We start from the raw sequence: 18,989 nt of genomic DNA on the forward strand, positions 1-18,989 counted from the left end.
TTATAAAGTGATAGCTGTAAATGTTTCTAAATGTAATGGCTCCTGTACAGAGACACAATTCAGGGATGGTATCAATGGGTAAGTACAATCCAGAACTATGTTACAGCTCTTCCTTCTGAACTGCCAGAGCAATGCAAAGGGCACTTGTGAGTGTGAATGAGCAGTTCATTTAAACCAGCCAACAGTGAGATGTTTGAGACAGTTTTTGCCAAGTCAAAGCCAACTCACCAGGCGTGCCACTTGCAGGTTGGTGACCGTAGTGCCCGTGAGGACTGCGCCAGGACGAGGGGCTGTCACAGCAGTGAGCTGCTGGGTTTGCTGCTGCTGCTGCACTTGCACTTGTGCTGTTTGCTGCTGTGCCCCTTGCTGTGTCTGCTGTGCTGCCTGCTGCTGGGGGAGCTGCAGCTTCTGCTTCTGCAACTTGATAAGCTGCTCCTGCAAAAATCAAACATCTCCATCACCTCCAATGGTTTACATTACAGGAGAAAAATGGAGATGCATCCAAAGCTTAAAAGGAGAAACATTCTGTGCCAGACTAGAGCTAAGATCAAGTATCTAAAATGTAACTCTTTTACACAATGGCTTCCAGTGAGCAGCAGTAAGTGCTTTCCATCCTGCCCTACTCTACTATTGAAAGTGCTGTCAGACTCACAGCCTGCATTAAATTTTAGTAGGATGAAATTGAAGAGGGAACTACATCTCACTGTAGCCCAAGAAAACAGGACAGAACACACACTGCTAAGGAAGCTTACAGTAATGAGAGCAATGTGCTACGTTACTTCATGAGTGGTTCCTCACCTGTGACAATTTCCCTACAGTTTTTATTTGAGCTGGAGACTGAGCTTGTGCCTGAGCCTGGATCTGTGGGACCTGCACCTGAGCAGCCTGCTGCTGCTGTTGCCTCAGAAGCTGGAAGTGAGCAGGGGTGATGGTTTTGCCCGACAGCTGGACTGTTGGTGTAGCTGTGAATAAAGAAAAAAAACAAAATGTTATGACAAATACTTTTCAACATTCAGTTTAACTCATGAATTTCACCTGAGAAGTCGAGCTGTTAAATGCTTGTTTTTCTGCTCCAGCACACTTTGTGGATTTACTACATGTAAGAACACATTATCATGAGCATGATGTAAAAGGAGAGTAGATCATAAAATACAAGGGCCTTTCTTCACAATGTTTTTTAGTGAAGACAGTCAATTCTAATATTTTACTGCTAGATTGTTAATAACATTTTTAAATTGCAATGCCTAGGGGCCAAGTTCTCTATTGCCACACTTTATCCAGAAATACTGGAGATAAATGTCATCTGAGCACCAACAATAAAGCAAGTTAAAAATCACAGCCCTGTTTCATTGCATCCTAGAGTTCCAATATCGTGGGGCTGTGGTGGTGCATCAACAGGAATTCTGGGGCCCTTTGTGCACTACTGGAAAAAGTCCCTGAACGCAGGATCATTACCTGGTGTGACCTGGGTCACCAAGGACCTTGTCTGGGTCTGCACAGGCGTGAGGTTGGTGGTGACCACGGCGGAAGCCGTCACCGAGGTCACGGCGCGCACGCCCTGCGTGGAGGCGATGGTCACCAGCTCGGTGGACGCCGCCGGCGCCGCGGCCGCTCGCGGCTGGCTGTGCACCACCTGGGCAGTGGCCGTGCCTCCCGAGGTCTGCAAGGGAACACAGCGTGACTGCTCCCTTCCCACGCCTCGCATCTCCCTGCTGGAACTTTATACATTCCCTTCTAGGCAATTTTAAAAACAAGCATGAAAAATGCACAAGGACAAAAGCCCCAAGTCTGTCTAACACTAATCAGCATGTGATTAAATCTTTTTCCATCAAGCTGATCATCAAATCCTTCACTCCATTACAGACATTTGATTTTAGTACCTTTCAATATTTTGCTTTATCTTCCATAGTCTTAAACCATTAACATAATAATGAATATTATAATTAATAAAGCACAAAACAGTTACAGGCTGAAAATGTTAATGACATAGCAGCACTTCCCCATAAACTATTTTTAACAGTATTAAGCATTTTTTTTGGATAAACCATTCCAGTGTGTTCTGATGTTTTGGTAAGAGAGAGAGGCTTGATAAAGAACCCCAAGATGCACATGACATTTGCAAGAAACAGAATTTCTGGCAACATGAAAAGCTAAAGCTATGCTAATAAACATGCAACCCAGTGTCCAGGGACAGAACTAATGACAGGATCTACTCACAGTCAGAGTCCCAGGTATAACAGGGGAGGCCAGACGTTTATTGATGGGCTGGAAGGTGGCAGCAGGGACCCCAGCAACAGTGTTCACAATCACATTTCCACTCACTGTAGCTGAAAGCAAGCCAGGATTAATGTGAGATTCTGAAAGTGAAAATCCCAATGTCCCAACACCTCCTATGCCCAATTACAAAGTCTCCTTACCAGTCTGGATGCTCGTCCCCGTCACTGCTGTCTTGATGGTGCCTGCCTAATTTAGAAGACAATTAAGGTAACAGTTCAGAAAAACAATAAAAGAAAACTGAGCATTGCTTAGCACAGTGTTGTATTCCAGAAGTGACAAAATAACAAAAATTCAATGGAACACAGATTTCTGCAGTTGTTCATTGACTCTACAGATCACAGCAATTAATGCACACATAAATCAGGATTCTGCCTCACTAATGAGCAACTGTAGACCAGCCAAGTTTGTGGTAAACCCTGGTCACTGGACATCCCAGTTAGCAGAGGAAGGGAGCAGTACCTTGGACAACCACTCACACAGCAACATAACTGAGCACTTCACACAGCAATGCTTGTGGGTCAGAACACATCCTCTGTGTCTTTCAGCAAAAGCTGTGGTACTCCTGCTCTGCAGCAAGCAAAATAAATCCACCACTAGCTGCACACATTACTATGCAAACTGGATTGGCTCTAAATACAAAAGCCACAGACCAGTCATCAGACTCATTCAGACTTTAGATTTAGGGAACACACTAAAACTTTGCACAAATTTGCAGTACAAGCACCATGGTGTTTCCTGTAGGATGCATCATTTCACTTGCCTTGCAAAGGTAAATGAATCTTTGGCTTTTAAGCTCTTTAACTGAGTCATTCTTACAGCTACGTTCTCTTTTATTCTCTGTATTCTGCAAGTTCTCTACAAATACTTCTTGTTGACCATGTACATTTATTCACTCAGACTTCATTAAATGAAAGTCTAAAGTGAAAAAGGAAAAACCATCTTTGTATGGTGTTTTTCCACCTCAGAATGCCAAGATCTGTTGCTACAATGGTACAAATAATCTTAATAAATCAGGGTACCAGAAGATACCCAGCATAACCAGGGAAAGCAAACAAGAAAAAAATACCTTTGATCTCACTATACTGACCTAAAATTCTCTTTCCAGAGAAAACACGACACAAATACAGGACACACAGAAGAACTGAAGTTACTACATCAGAGGCACCGAGCTCTCCCTTTCTTACCAATACTGCTGTGTTGGCCACAGTAGTGACTGCAGTCTGCACCACTGCCTGTGGCTGCTGAACTACCTGTGCTTGTGCCTGTGCCTGTGGCTGGGCCTGGGCCTGCTGCACGGGGGGCTGCTGGGGGGGCTGCTGGCCCGCCTGGGGCTGCTGGGGCTGGGGGCCCCCCTGCTGCTGGGCCCTCTGCTGCTCCGCCAGCGCCTGCAAGGCAAGGGGCACCTTCAGTCTTCAAACATGAACAAGCAAGATGTGTTTTTTTAAAACAAAACAAAACAACAAGATAAAACCTCTTTATTTCTATCCACAAAACCTCTTTAGTTCTAATCAGAGACAGCTCACAAAGCTGCCCTCACTTTTCAAGTCCAAGTTATACAACCTGACTCTTCTAAATACAAGATGTACTTGTAGTTAAATTTTTAAACTACAATACGTACTCATGGTTTTATGGCTTAGAGCATAGCACAACAAGCAACTTATCATCCACAAGCAAGGACAAGTAGTTCTTTCTGAATAATATAAGAAAGGAGGGTGGAAATGCTAGAGGGTAGAAAGAATGGTCAAGAATTAAACAACATTTTTAAACGTTTTAGCATCTTTTGCAAAAATATGCTCCTCATTGCTTAAGGGGTCTGAGAGTGACAAGAGGCCCCCTTTGGGCCTTGGTTATCTAAACCTCTATACATGAACAATGTGCAGCTGCTCATAACATCCACTGTACTTCCAAACTTCTCCCAGGAGGCAGCTTTGCTCGTACCTCATCTGTTGCCTGATTTTTTAATTACTGCAGTCATTTGTGCAGCAGAGATGGGACCATACCTTTTTCTCTTTGGCAATGCGTTCTGCTCGGAGGGACGCGACTTGAATCGGCGGGAGGGGCTTATCATAGTTGATTCCACTATAAACAATAATGAGACAAAACACACAATATTTAGAAATAACTGAAACCTAAAAAAAAAAAAGAAAATAAAAAAGAGCACTTTCATACAATTTATAACTTCTTCAAGACACGGAGTGCTCACCTTTCTGCAAGCACTGATGCATGCTTTGGATTCTTCTGGAAAGGATTCATGCCAAGTCTGAAATTGAAAAAAAAACTGTATTACTGGAGACAGAAAAACCTTAAAAACAATATTTCACGTCACATATTTTAGCATTTGGTGAAGTTTCCAAGATATTCCAGCCAGTACTGGAGCCTGCATACAGACAGACATTTAAGAAAGACTCAGAGTAAATACTAAATAAATAAAGAAAATCTGCAGGAAGATACATAGGAAAGAATGTACTACTACACAGCATAGACAGCAAATTGTCTACAATTCAGGCAAATGGACAGATATAAAGTAGGTGTAAAAAACCCTGCTGAATGCAGCTCTGCTCTTAATGACGAAGAGCAAATTCCTGAAGTGAGACCCAAACACATGAAATATGGAGGTGTTTCCAATAACAGAGAACACACAGATCAAGAACAGAGAAACAGAGTACAGAATAACTCTGGGTTTTGAGAGCCATCCAAAACACAGTTTCCAGGAGATCTGTGGTTACAGGAAATCAAATGATCCCAGGTAGACTTACAGAGGTTTGATAGGTGGACTTCTTTTCCCTGCAATCATTTTCATCATCTCAAAATGATTAGTATAAAGCTGTGTGTGGGTTGCACCCTCATCTTGAGCATAGATCTGATTGGTACGAAGTGGGCGACTGTTTTTAGTCTAAAAAAAGAAAACAAACCAACTTTCAATTGCAAACTCATCCAACAGGGCATTTTGTCTACGTTTAAACACAAGGCGCGCTCGTAGATTATTTAAAAACACTCTCCAACATATCTATCACAGACTGGTTCCTGCCTCGTGTCACTGATAACTTACTGTCACACAAAACTCTATGGGAAATATATAAAGAAAGAGCAAAATAAGGAGCAGTTCTCACGGTCACACTGGCATCAGCACTTGGGGACATACAAAATGGCAAACTCTAATTTGAGAAAGAATCTTTGCTTTAGTTTAGATTTTGCAAGTTTAATTCATTACCCAAACCAAGAGCCCATTAGTTTATAGTTATGCAGAGCGCACATGTAAGATAATAAAACAAAACCATCACTGCACTGCTCTCCCAACAAGCTAGGTTAACATCCACACACCATGCCAGTCTAACATTTGGCTTCTCCTAAGCAGAAACTGCCAGTCAGGGACAAACCTCCTTAGCAGTCAGAGACTGGAACTACAGCCAGAAGTTCTGGATTCTCCACCCAACTCTGTCACTAAATTGCTGTGTGGTTTGGAAGAAGGTGTTCACAGTCATGGAATTTGTTTTTGTTTCTGTAGCGTCCTATCATCCTCATTTACTAAAACGTGTTTCAGGCACCAAATTCACTATGTATTTGTAATCCACTTAGACTCTAGCATGAAGTTCATTCTTACAGATGTTAAATACCATCAGGATAAGATACATGGTGGAAAAATACCAACTACAGTTTAAGTGAAATCACAAACTTCTTGCATGGTCTAAAATTTATCTATCAAATCCAAAAGCTGAAGTCTGGTGTCAATCCACTGTATCAACAAAGAAAGAAAAAATAAATTTGGAATTTTAATTGATGTTTCAGAACTCAAGTAACACTCAACATGGATCTCATATGAATTATCTGCCCACCTCCATTGCTGCTAAATACCACAGTGTCTAGATTTGATTTTGAAAGAATACCAATGCACACCTTATAAATACTTTTTGTCTTCTTTTTAGGATTAGCTTCGTACATTAGCTGTAAAATAAGAAGGAAAGTTAGATGATCTTTTGTGGAAGATTTTGTTCAGGTGCTTTTTCTTTTCAAAGAAATCACATAAAATAAGTGGAAATCCTGATGAGAATAATTTAAAAAGATCTTTTAAAAGTTATTTATTTACACTGTTGAAACGTTTAACAAAAAACAAGTGTTTATGGAGTTAAGGAAAAAAAACTCTACAACTGAAGGTAAAAACAAGACGCATCATTCCAGGTGAGCTCACCTTTCCTTCCTCCCTTGGGATTATGACATTCTCGTATCGGTTGCGGCACTGCTTGGGCGAGCGATAGACTCTGCTGCAGGAGTTAACAACATCACTGACCAGGTCCCAGTTGGGAGTGTGTGCTGGCGACACAACAGCAAGGTTTAAAGGAAGCTCCAGCAGCTGCTTCACTGCCTGCAACACAGAAAGGTACAGAGGCATCAGGAGACATCGTTGCCATCTTCCAAACCCTCCCTCACCTGCATGTGCCCACACACATTACCACAGCTCAGGGCTAAGGCTCTGTGCTCAGCTACAGTCACAGAGAATAAACAGGCATAGGGTGCCTTAATGCTGACTGATGCACAGGGAAAAATTGGAGATTGGTATGAGAGGGACAGAGAGCTGCTATTCAAATGCTGCTCTTCCTACAAAGGTGGGAAGAACCCTAGCTGCGTTATCCAGTGTCCAGCCAGCACAACTAATCTGAATAATAGTAAGTGGTTTCTAAAACAACAATAGGGCTTAATCATATATTTTGTACCTTAGCCTTTAATTTCTCCTTAGAGGAGCACAAATGACAGACAAGCTGTTCCAAGCTATGACAGCAAATTGCCACTAAGAATTAGAAATAACCTTGAAGAGATAAAGTGCAAGAATAAAAACGTAATGACAGCAGAAGCTGCAGGTATCATCTGACCTGCAGAAGTGCCCAGTCTTCGCTGATCAACCACTCTGGATTATCCTGTCCAGCCTCAGTAGCTGGTTTGACAAGAGTTGGCAAAGGCTTTGCAAACTGTGTCTGTTGTTTCAACAAGATGTTCTTCTTTTGCTCTTTGCCCTCCCGGCGCATTTTCAACATTCCTGGAGTTGCTCGATCGAAGAGTGAACGAGGTGGGATAACTGTCTCCCCATGACGTTGCTTCTTCTTTCTACCTGCTGCTAAGACAAAACATAAAGCACTGTTGGTAGATACTGTCATTCTTTGATTTGTCTGCCTACAGCTGCAAAATGCTTATACTTGTACAGAGTATTCCCCACTGCCTCTGAAAAGCACAGCAGGAACTAAACAGAGCCTGTGATAAAGTATGAGCAGCCCTGTTCTAGTTGACAAAGTAAAATGTCTGCTCTCTAAAACTGTCCTTTCAGGAACACCTCTATGGCTAAAGAGAAGACACACCCTAGGAACTGGGCCTTCCAGTGATTCCACTGCTTCAAGGTCATGGTGGGACAAGAATTTTCATCCCTTCAAATATGCAAATTTCATCTTTACTGGACCAGACTCCAACACAGATGCTTGAATTTATTAAACACTGCAACATGGGTGTTTCAATGCATTCTGAATACAGGAGGTATGAAAATCCTGCTGATTTTTTAAAAATAAATCCCAGAACAGTTTTGAGCACACACTCACCAGAGGGATCTGTTTTGTGTCGTTTACGCTCCTTCCTGACGTACACTGGAGGCAATTTTGACTCTGGAATAGGGGTGGTATCATACATCAGGCACATAACAGAGTCTATGTAGATATCATTGTCATCCTGAGGTGGAGTAGGAGGAGTCCAGAGCTGCACAGAATAAAATCTGTAATTACTGCAATGTTACCTCTCCACTGATCTTTATGTTTCATAAAATAAAAAGCCTGTTTAGGCTGCCTGATGTTACTTTTACTTACTGGCATAATTTCAGTTTGTCCATCTGGACCTTCATAGACATATTCCTACACAGCAAAAAGAGAACATAATTCAAATGATCCAACTGAAACCTGAAGGGTAAAGGTATTCTCAGACTAACTGTTAAGAAATAACTATATAGAAAAAACAAGACTGATCAGCAATTACTTTGTTGTACGCATCCTCCCGAGTGTAGGTTAGAAGTTCCTCTTCATCCTCCCAAAGCATTTTTTGCTCTCTTTCCTTTAACTCTTTCATATGCTGGACTTCCCAGGCTTTCTTTGCAGTTTTCAGTTCCATCTAGATTAAAGCCAGACTGGTTAGAAACTTTATACAGTAACAGACACTGGATTAGAAGTCATCAATTAGTAATTTTATGGATAAATGCCTTGAACTTTGACATTTTCAGACACAGGAATCTCATAGCAATTTCTTAACAGATACTTTCACAACAATTTAGAAGATATTTATTAGTCTTTGTGGAAGGTTTTAAAACCATCAGTATAAAGCAATCAAAGAACTTCAGTTAAACAATGAAGACAACCAGAACACAGGCTCACTAAAATTAATGAAATTTTTTCCCCTGCTATCAGTGGAGTACAACAAATATTTGCTGAGCCGGGCTGAAAGCAATTCCCATTTCATAAAAAAGAAATTAAGAATTGACACCTGCTTAAACCAAAGAATCCCAAAATAATGAGCTCTCTATAAGACATTATGCTGTTCATAATGTATAGCAAGAAAAGATCACAGAAGTGCCAACAATATATTCCACATCATTGGAGAAACTTCCATTTCATATTGAAAATATAATAAATGTTGTTCTGTGACAGAATAACATGGTAAAGAAAGATTTGTTTTACCTCACTCAACCGTGGCTCATTGTCATCAACTGAACCGTGGAAGAGCTCCAGATAATTCAAAGCATACTTCTCAATTGGAGTCAGCTGAGGGAAGTGTCAAAGAGAAAAAATGTTACTTTGAGGATAAAAGAAACATTACATGAAGTATCAAAGCCCTCCTTCAAACTTTTCTTAACATTTCAAATCAGCGGGAGATCTCCCTTCCATTTAATGGGAGAAACAACAAAGTTGCTTTAAGGTCAGACTGCAAAGAAATTGAAATATTTGAACTAAACATTACTTTTCAGCCAGCTATTCAAGGGAAGTCACGGTACCTGATCCACAACAGCAACTAACTCCTGCAGCTGTGAAGGCTCTTCATTGTATTTTGTCTCACAGAGCTCTGAGATTAAAGGTTCAATGCTTGACTCAGATCCTATGTCTTGTATGTGATCATTTGATTCCTCATCCTCTCGTTCAATGCTGTTGAGGGCCTTTCAGAGAGATATATTTTAAAAATAATTAAGACTTCAAAAATATGGAAAGGAACTCCATAAGGAGTTCACTGAAATGCAACACAATTTTCTCTGCTGCAGCAAGAGAAACAGTCCCAGAAATTATAAAACTTAGCTTTGGGCTTTTGGAAGTTTTGTCACAAAACAAATGACAAAAGAGCATAAAACTACAAGAAAAAAAGACTGACAGAATTTACCCAAATAAAATGAGATTAGTCAGCTGTTTAATACTAATGTTGCACAGCAGCATTTTTAATGTGTGTGTTAATCATTACCTCTATGAATGGTCTTGCAACTTTAGGCGAAATATTTTCTGCTGGAGATGGCTCTTGAGAAAGCACTACAAATTCTTCTGCTTTCACTCTAAATCCAGAATCCTCCATAGGAGAATGAACCTCAAACAATTCTTGAATTGTTTGCTTGGTAAATAGAAAGAAAGAAGAGAAAAACATTCAGTTTTTGGGAGCATACTATTTTTCTTTTCTATATCAGGAGTGCCAGCCAGGATAGCCTGGCTTCACCAGTGCAGTCACTGTCTCATGTATCTTCAGAGCAGCAATTCAGAGCCTATCTAAATATCCAAACTTATTTCACATTTTTAAAGCTGTTGAGACCTTCACTCTTACAAGCTCTGCAAAATTTTGCAGCAGGGTGAAGAAACAACAACATATTAAGTCACGGGTGATGTCTGTGCATCACTATGCAAATAACAGAACAAAACAGATGGACAATATTTGAAAGAATGTGGCCCCAACACTGAGAGTTCAAGCAATCATGAAATCCAATATGCTTCCTTATTAATTCTAGCCCAGACAGATTTCTACTAAACTGCTATTAAACACTCCACCACAGATGCTTGAATTTATTAAACACTGCAACATGGGTGTTTCAATGCATTCTGAATATTAACTTACCTGTGTTAAAAAGGCCATTGAATAGTCATTTCCCTGAGCAGCTACTTCTCTGATCAAGTCCTTTGTGCCATTTTTCAAAAGTTTCTCTTCTACAGAATTACCACTGACAAGCCTAAAAAAAAAAGGAAAAAAACATAGAAATTTGGTAAGTCATTTCCAAACCAGCTTTTGGAAACAAAAAAACAAACTGTCCTTAGAGAATACCAATGTTTAAATTGTGGTAGTATGTGGGAGTTTTTTTAGTTATGGTGCAGGCCCAGAAAAAAACACACTACCACCTTTACTTTAGGGCTGTCTTCTAATAGTCTATGTCATAAAAAAAAAACCAAAAAAACCCCCTGAAATCAACAATGAAAAGGAACCCCTAAAAAAAATCCACACAGACTAACAAACAATACCCACGCAGGTATGATTCATTTACTACATTTAGTGTTAAACCCCCGCACTTTTTCATAGGATGCCCTGGCATCTTTTTTATTGAAGGTAAGTGGTTTTCAGCACTGTTTCCACTTTATTCCAGATCATCCAGGGCAGCATTGTCCGAACTAACCTCACATCAAAACATGTTAAAGAGCAAATGTCGACTGCCACCATCACCTGTATATATGGATATCTTTACATCTCCCAATTCTGTCACACCATTCCTGAGCTTTTGCATCCATCACTGGGTTCAGATCATTGTCATAGAACACAACAGTGTCTGCCTCGACAAGATTGACTCCTGTGGAACGGCTGTGAGAGGAGAGGATGGCACAGAAAATGCGCTTGTCTCTGTTGAAAATTTTCATCAGCTCCTACATAAACAGAATAAAAGCAAGGACTAAATAAAATGCACACCAAAATAAAATACCAAACCAAATTCACTATAAGCCTAATAAAAAAATGGATAAAAACATGTCAGGTGTTTCAAACTGAATGCAAAACGAGGCAAATTTCCTTTCCCCACTGTAGTGTATAAAAGCCTGGGCAGCACATATTGTGTACCAGTGGGTAGCTGGTAGGGCACACTTACCTGCCGCTGTTCCTGGTTGGCATATTCATCAATCCTCACAAAGGTGAGGAAATGGAAATTCAGGAACAGCTCCAGTATGTCCAGCATCAGAATCATCTGTGACAAAATCAGCACACGGCGCCCTTCAGATTTCAACTTCTGAAGCAAGACTGCAAGAGCTTCTAATTTTCCTATAATTCAAACAGAAAAACCAATAATGGTTTTATACAGAAATTCCATACATGTCATAGTGGAAATCGCTGAAATCTTGTCAGCAAATGTCCTTTACCTGAGTCATACTGCACCAGCCGGAGGTCAGGGAACTGCAGCAAGTGAGGAGTTGTCAGCTGTTGCAACTGATGCAAGTGTGGAGCTGCCTTCTGCCTCAGGCTGTGCTTAAGGAGTTTCAGTCTGTGACTGTATGAAGGGGGAGGATTTGCTACATAGAAACATGGGGGAGCAGCAACTGCAGCTGGCAACACGAAGAGAGCCCTGTGAAAAGCATCAAAACAAGGCAACATCAATTTAAAAAGCTACACACAAAATGACCATCAATAATCATAGACACAGCAAGGAAAGTCAGTCTTAGTTAAACCAGCTTCTGCCTGCATCTCTTAACTTTAACTCTGGGTCTTAAGTCTTGCTAGTTAGTGACACTTCTGGGTGATTAACTAGGTTAGTTAGTCCGAGTGGCAGCTATTTAAGTAAATCCAAAAGCATAAGAATGTAAGGCTAAGTATGGTCAGCTGAACTTGGGCTTGAAATTAGGAAAGAGGCACTGAAAACACTTATTTATAAAGATCCAAAGGAAAAAGGAAGTGACTTATTTTTACTTCCATGCTGTACACCATTTACTGCTAAATAAACCAGCCAAAACCAAATAAGCTCATCAACAGAAACAAGGTTTTAAGCCTTGTTGAGAAGTGTTTTAGAAACTAGATGCGTAAAGGCTTGCTAGGCAGAGTCACACATTACCTGTCAACAAGATCCTTTAGAGATTCCTGCTGCTGAACCAAGCCCAGGATCATTTCCCTCAAGGGGTTACTCGGGCCTCCGCAGGCACTTGTGGAAAGGCAGCAGTTGACAAAGCCAGCCCACCTCCAGCTGCTGCCCTCGCTGGAAGGCAGCTGGGAGGCCCTGGTGTCCCCAGCCAGGGAGCAAAGGCTCAGCACGTCGCGGCCGTACACCGGCGCCCGCGAGCAGCGGCGCTCGTTGCCGCAGAAGATCCGGTCCAGGCGCTCCTTCAAGAGCCGGTTCTTCTCCTCAAACGTCTCCTTTGCCAAGAGAAGGTGAATGAAAACCACATTTGCTGCTCGTCATAGTAATAATAAAGGAGGGATTTGAGGCTCTTTAGAATGAAACTATCAGGATCAGAGTATGGATCCTAGAGAAGAATTACTTAGGCCAATTATTAAAGGTATATATTTCTTCAAATAAAATCTGAAGGCTACAGCTGAATTCAGTTCATATTAAAGAGTCAATTCTACTTTAGTATCTTCTTGCTTTTTAAAGGTACATTTTCATAGCTTTTTGATATATTCTTGATGTTTCCCTACACTCTGTAAGTTGCTCATCTTATCCACAAACTTGTTAAGATTAGAAATCTATAAAAATCTGCCCAACTGCCATTGTGTTCAAAACACAAAAAACCCACGACTTCTTTATTTATGCATTACTATATAATGAAAATATATTACAGTTACAAGAACCTGACTATCACAGCACAAGAAAGCTGTTAGCTGCCTTTATACACCAGATTATTTTATCTATGGATTACAAAAGCATCACATCTGTCAACCTGAAACACAGACAGAAGTTGGGATATTTACCTACTCTATAATCAACAAAGTCCCTAATTAATTCCAGCTTTGCACATTATAGCTTTCAACTATTACACAGACTTACTACGGATTCTGAAAAGTGCTGTTTCCACAAGAAAATAAAAATTGAGTACCTGTGACTGTCCATGCAAAGGTGCTGGTTTTAACACTGCTCCCATGTCACCAGAGGGCAAGTTAGCAACTGTAGCTCTACCTGGAATACAAACTGAGGATAAACCTTGTGTTTATATATTTATTCATCTGAAAATTGGTCTCTTTATAATTTCCAATAAGTAGACATTTCATAGCTGTAACACACCATTGCTGCAGACAAATTTTTAGTCTAAATGTCCACTGAGTATTGCAAATTTGTAATTTGTTATACATCAAATCTCTGACAGATATTCACATTAACTGTTCTCACAAAAATCCAAGACAGATCAATGGAATTTTACTTTGCTTTGTACAAAGCAATGTGCTGTGCTCCATTTGTACTTTATTCAAAATGTCAAGTATAGTGCAATACACATTGACATTCAGAAAATGTTAATATGAACACAATAGAAAACAGAAAATATTCTAATTCAGAAAAAATATTGTTTTAACTTATCTTGAGCAAATAATCTAAGATTTTTCAGAAAACACATCAACTGAGTGTATCTACAAATTGGTGAAATCATATGATGGAATCTCAGTAGCATTTTTGTGATTTCAACTATTAGCAAATGTTTACCCAGAGAGTTAACTACACTGCAAGAGCATCACACCATTTTCAAGGAACGGCGTTTTATATCCCAATAAAAATACAGCAGATGGCCATTTTCAGGGAATGAACTCCTAGTGTTATATTTATCTCCATTTAAGAATCTGCTGTTTTGTTTTAAATGCATTAATTTCTCCATTATTTTTGATCAACATCTTGGTTGTGTTTTTAAGCAAGGAACTGATCATATTTACAGCAAGGCACCAAATACCTAAGCAACATTTGCAGAGGGAAATGGAAAACTGTAGCTTGAACAGCTAGAAAAGTAAAAGAAATTAGACAAAAGTAAAATCAATGTGGAAAAATTGAGACAATCACTGGACATTCTCTGTCAGTATAAAAAATTATCACCCTTGATTTTTCCTTGCAAAAATTAACAAAGTATTTCAAATTTACTTCCCCCAAAAAAATTTGACCAAAGGCAAAATGGGTTTAAAAAATCTATAATTAAGTTACATGCTCTCCTAAGTTTGTACTAAAAATTTTCTTAAAACTCCAGCACACACCAAATACAAACTGCAGAGATTTGCCTCATAGTTCACCCACTTCTGAGCTCAACTTACAAAATTATGATCTGCAACAATTTGGAGCTATATACAAATGTGATTTTAACAACTGAACATTTAGACAGAGACATTTCTTCAGGCTGGCAAACCCACCTTGCTGCGTGACTGCAGTGGAAGCTGGGCCACCTGCCTGGTGCTGGTTCCCTAAAGCGTTCAGGGCGTTCTGCACAGTTCCTGCTTGGGAAACTGTCTGCATGACCACGGGGCCCTGAGGCCTCAGGTACTGCTGCCCAGGGGCTGACACAATCTGAAGGACACTTCCTGCAGTGGAGGATTTTAACACACATTAGGGTGGAAAACAATTCATGTTCTCTAGCAAAACCTATTAGTGTTACAAGCTGATCATTACTGCTTCAAATTATGTTTAATTTTACCAGACACATTCATTACACCAATCTGACAAAAAGGAGGGAAACACCCAAGTATTCATAGCTGAAGAGGAGTTTCATGTCATAGGGGCATCATTCTAATCTAGGTATTTATACAGAATTTGGATAAAATCCAATCAAACAAAAAATCTTCACTCAACATTCCCTCTATTTATTTTGTTGGCCACAGAGAATCAAGATATGACAGTTCTCCTAAATCTGGCAACACATACCACCAGCAAGGGAGATTTCAGAACAAAATATAGTGTAGGTAGAGCATTCAGACAAGGGCAATAATTGGGACAAAATTCAGAAGCATGCCAGACTTGAAGTATTATTTACACAATCTTAGAATAAACCAAGAATGTTCTCAGTTCTTCTGTTTCTGCTCAGCAGACAGTTTATATCAAATAATGCCTCACCTTACTTTACCTGCACTGCATGGGTGTGGAAACAAAGGAAATAATAATATTTTTCAAATACAATACAGAAAAATAAACTAGCCATGTCTTTCATGTGATAGGCATTTATTTTTCAAACCAGAGCTACCTTGGCTCACAGAAAATAGGAAGAGCAGGACAATACAAGCACTGGGGATGGAAAAATCTCCAGCAACAAGGAACGAGGTACCCATATCAAAACATGAGCATTCTGAATAATGGAAAATTGCCTTTTTTGAAATAAGTACCTTGGAGCTGCAGGGGCTGCCCTGCAGTGAGCTGCCGGAGCTGACTGTGTGACAAGGTGAACTTGTTCCCTTGGAACTGCAGAGTCACTGGGGTCTCTGGCTGAGCAATCCTGCCTTGTGCTCCTGCTATAGAAGCCAGCTGGGCTATTTTTACTACCTCACCACCTGTTAAGGAGGGAAACAGGCATTAAAAAATCAAAGTGGGAGGCGAGATTTTCGATATTCACAATTCTACATTTTGGTTAGTAAACTGGTGCTGAAGCGCCTTCCATGCATAATTATACTTAGTGCATCAAAAGTGTCATATAAAAGTTAAGCAGGTATTGCTTTCTATATTTGTTGGACAAACTGGAAAGAAGCTGATTGTTTAAAGGGTAAGAACATCAACATTTTAGAAATTACCACTTTCATTAGCAAAAAAGTTAAGAGCTACCTGAAAACTCATGTGACACTTTGTAACAGAACAAGTATAGACAATAAAGTGATTTTCACTGCCTTTTCAAGAGCATGAAGGAAGGTTTAAGGAAGAAATTAAAATATTCCTATGTGTGGCACATTAAATACACATTCAAAATTTGCGGATAAAACATGATTTATTTTAAGCAATCTGCATTTAGACAAACCAAAAAGCTTTGAAGTGGCAAGGACCAAGCTTTTTGTGATTTAAATGCAGAAAGGTTACAGGCATTTCAGCATTAAGTTTTAGGATATTGAGAAAATACTGGTGTGAAAATTCAGCTTTTGTAAAGGCAGTGCATTACCCCAGAGATAAAATTAATACATCAGTGCTCAGTACTCTCTACACATGCTAATAGGCAGTGCACATACAACCTTAAAGCAAAGCCTCATCACTTTTCTCTGCCTAACAGTGGCGACGCTCCTCTCCGCCAGAGAGGCCTTTAGCAGATGGATTAGTGTTTAACATGAAAGGAATAATTAGGAGAGAGCTAAAACATTTGGTCTGAAGGAAGTCTTGCCAGCAGAAGAAACATGCAGAAATAGGAGATTAAGTTGACACCGCTAATGTATGTCCACAGCAATTCTATTGTTTCTTATCCAATTTTTGATTTTCCTTGGTCATAAGCAACGTACTGAGCAAGGCTAATCAGAAGAGTGAAAAAAAAACAACGATTCTGTACACATCTTAGGGTGCCTAGTAACTTAACCTCATTGTAGTACAAAGGTGGGAGAAACCTTGAAAGGGGAGGCCACTTACTAGGCAACCGTGCCTGGGCCTGAGAGGTCAGTACGAGCCTCTGAGGCAGCACACTCTGTTGGATGGTGTGCGGGGGGGGCTGTGGCTGTGGCTGTGGCTGGGGCTGGCCCGGCTGCGGGGCCGGCGCAGAGGTCTGGCCCCGCGGTTTCACAGGGTTGGCTGCGCTAGTTGCTGTGGTGAAGGTCGCTGCGGGCTGGTGTCTTGGAGCACTGGTGGAAGCCTGAGTTGTCTGAAACTGTGCTGCTGCAGCTGCAATCAATAAGGGTTGTTTGTGCAAGCTGTTAGAGGTTTTAACTCCGCTCTTTTAAACAACCTGCATTAAAAAGAAACCTTCCAACAGGATAATCAAACGGCTACAAGAACGGATTTGTCCTTACACACCGGGATTTCTAGCCACACCTCTTACTCCATCCTACTTTTACAACATTATCTATTTGGAAAGCATTGTTTAAAGGCTAAATAAATACAGAGAAGCACTGTACATTCCCATCTTTGACCGAAGTTTAAATATCAACTGTGGCATATTTACTCCATATGCTAACAGGTTACACAAAGCTTAGTTTTGCATTACACTGGCAGATCATACTGGAGAAACTAGCGGGGAATTTTACTGGCAATTAGTCTGTTGGTATTTTTAAGCCATTAGTATTCTAGACCAATAAGCTAGAGGGAAAAGGAGTTCTATTAAACAGACTAACTTGTATCTGTCTACGCTGAGGTGCAGGTGACCAGGGTGGCACTGACTCCCTTACCTTGATTTGAGGACACCGTGGCTATGGGGGATCTGCCTCGAACTTGTCCCTGCTGAGTCACCGTTGCCGTGGTCACCGTGCGCTGGACTTGAGTGCTTGGGAAAACCACAGTCCTGCCCTCGGGCTTCTGACCATACTGAACGGGCTGGAACAACCTGGCGAGAGCAGAAACAGTCAAAGTCTAGAGGAAGATCACAGTTTGGCTTTTAGAAGTCAACTCTGTCACCCCAGGAACATAGAAACAGATCATGTCAGATGCTGATCTTCCTGCAGACGGCTGAAGCTGGCAAGACTCGTTATTTCATAAGCTTCCTAAATGAACATTATAGAAAGTGATTTTGCTGAATCCAAGGAAAAAAGCTTTCATTTCCATACACTCAATTTAATGCAGGATGCTTCAGAATTACAGCAAACATCTTAAAGGGGCTAGGTCAATATATAGGAAAAAGATATATCTGAAGATATCTGAAAAAAAGGGCTCCCATATAATCTCCAGAGAGACATCAACATGCTGCAGGTCATCATGCAGCTCTCTTGCATCAGAAAAACAGTTCTACATTACCCTGAGAACACCACTATAAGAAAAACACATTTCAAAAATGTACTGCTATAAAACTTCATGTCTCTGCCATAAGAGTGAGAGCACAGCTGACACTGCAGGCCCAACTAGCCTTGAATTATCCTCATGCTAATTCTGCAAAACAACACTCAATTTGCCATAAACAAGGTCCAAGAACAAAGTTCATCTGCTGCTGAAGTAAGGACTATGGGAAATCCATCAACAAACTTCAAATGGAATTGCATGCCTCAAAGAACAGAATTTTTATTTTCAGAAGCAAACACGAAAGCAAGATAAAAATTAAATGCAAAGGTAAGCCTGAGGTTTTGTGTGAATCCCATTAGCAGAGATGCAAAGAGAACTCAGGATTGCAGCAGAACCACCTTTTGCTGCTGTAATTCTGGCTTAGAAGGAGACACACCTGCTTGGTTTGAGCTTCACTGGATTGGGCCTTGCCGGTGGTGGAGGGGAGCTGTAGATTTCTTCAATCAACTTTCTGGTAACCTTTTGTTTTGGCAACATTTGTGCTTCATAATGAGTCATTTTGTCTTCCATTCCAATGAGATCAAAAAGAGACAGGTCTGATTCCTAGGGATTTCAGAAAATTGTTTGTTTTACGTGATGTCCCAAATGGTTAAGTCCTCTTTACATTCAAAGCTGAATTAAATTTCCATATATTTACTTTTTAACTTAAAATAAATGGTGTAATTTTAAGAAATAAACTATTAATTATTAGACAAAACTGTCTAGAAACCTTGAAAATAAATCTTAAACTGACAGTCCCATTTTAAGCATTAGAAAAGAAAGAACTGAAATCATCAGCCAGTTATGGAAATTAAAGCAAAACACATTTAACAATTCTTCATATAACATAGTTTCC

At 40.3% G+C, this 18,989-nt stretch overlaps 1 protein-coding gene across 16 annotated transcripts in view; it reads right to left on the bottom strand.

Moving 5' to 3' along the window:
- Positions 1 to 18,989, bottom strand: part of EP400 (E1A binding protein p400) — a 46,833-nt gene that overhangs the window by 6,307 nt on the left and 21,537 nt on the right. For 5 of the 16 annotated variants that reach the window (XM_064392796.1, XM_064392793.1, XM_064392798.1 and 2 more), the window contains 29 exons: positions 18,531 to 18,697; positions 17,551 to 17,705; positions 16,799 to 17,047; positions 15,583 to 15,747; positions 14,620 to 14,787; positions 13,332 to 13,423; positions 12,353 to 12,651; positions 11,667 to 11,869; positions 11,399 to 11,568; positions 10,984 to 11,180; positions 10,387 to 10,498; positions 9,748 to 9,891; positions 9,293 to 9,451; positions 8,979 to 9,062; positions 8,284 to 8,415; positions 8,118 to 8,162; positions 7,857 to 8,010; positions 7,143 to 7,384; positions 6,464 to 6,637; positions 6,172 to 6,219; positions 5,034 to 5,170; positions 4,481 to 4,537; positions 4,278 to 4,356; positions 3,462 to 3,662; positions 2,418 to 2,463; positions 2,218 to 2,327; positions 1,456 to 1,660; positions 799 to 962; positions 229 to 435 (listed from right to left, as the gene is read on the bottom strand). In XM_064392796.1, coding sequence (XP_064248866.1) covers positions 229 to 435; positions 799 to 962; positions 1,456 to 1,660; positions 2,218 to 2,327; positions 2,418 to 2,463; positions 3,462 to 3,662; positions 4,278 to 4,356; positions 4,481 to 4,537; positions 5,034 to 5,170; positions 6,172 to 6,219; positions 6,464 to 6,637; positions 7,143 to 7,384; positions 7,857 to 8,010; positions 8,118 to 8,162; positions 8,284 to 8,415; positions 8,979 to 9,062; positions 9,293 to 9,451; positions 9,748 to 9,891; positions 10,387 to 10,498; positions 10,984 to 11,180; positions 11,399 to 11,568; positions 11,667 to 11,869; positions 12,353 to 12,651; positions 13,332 to 13,423; positions 14,620 to 14,787; positions 15,583 to 15,747; positions 16,799 to 17,047; positions 17,551 to 17,705; positions 18,531 to 18,697 — 4,365 coding nt within the window. The remainder of the gene's footprint in view (positions 1 to 228; positions 436 to 798; positions 963 to 1,455; positions 1,661 to 2,217; positions 2,328 to 2,417; positions 2,464 to 3,461; positions 3,663 to 4,277; positions 4,357 to 4,480; positions 4,538 to 5,033; positions 5,171 to 6,171; positions 6,220 to 6,463; positions 6,638 to 7,142; positions 7,385 to 7,856; positions 8,011 to 8,117; positions 8,163 to 8,283; positions 8,416 to 8,978; positions 9,063 to 9,292; positions 9,452 to 9,747; positions 9,892 to 10,386; positions 10,499 to 10,983; positions 11,181 to 11,398; positions 11,569 to 11,666; positions 11,870 to 12,352; positions 12,652 to 13,331; positions 13,424 to 14,619; positions 14,788 to 15,582; positions 15,748 to 16,798; positions 17,048 to 17,550; positions 17,706 to 18,530; positions 18,698 to 18,989) is intronic. The other 11 variants (XM_064392788.1, XM_064392799.1, XM_064392795.1 and 8 more) reach the window with 8 other exon arrangements.

This window comes from Passer domesticus, chromosome 17 (assembly GCF_036417665.1).
Source record: "Passer domesticus isolate bPasDom1 chromosome 17, bPasDom1.hap1, whole genome shotgun sequence".
Taxonomy (NCBI): Eukaryota; Metazoa; Chordata; class Aves; order Passeriformes; family Passeridae; genus Passer; species Passer domesticus.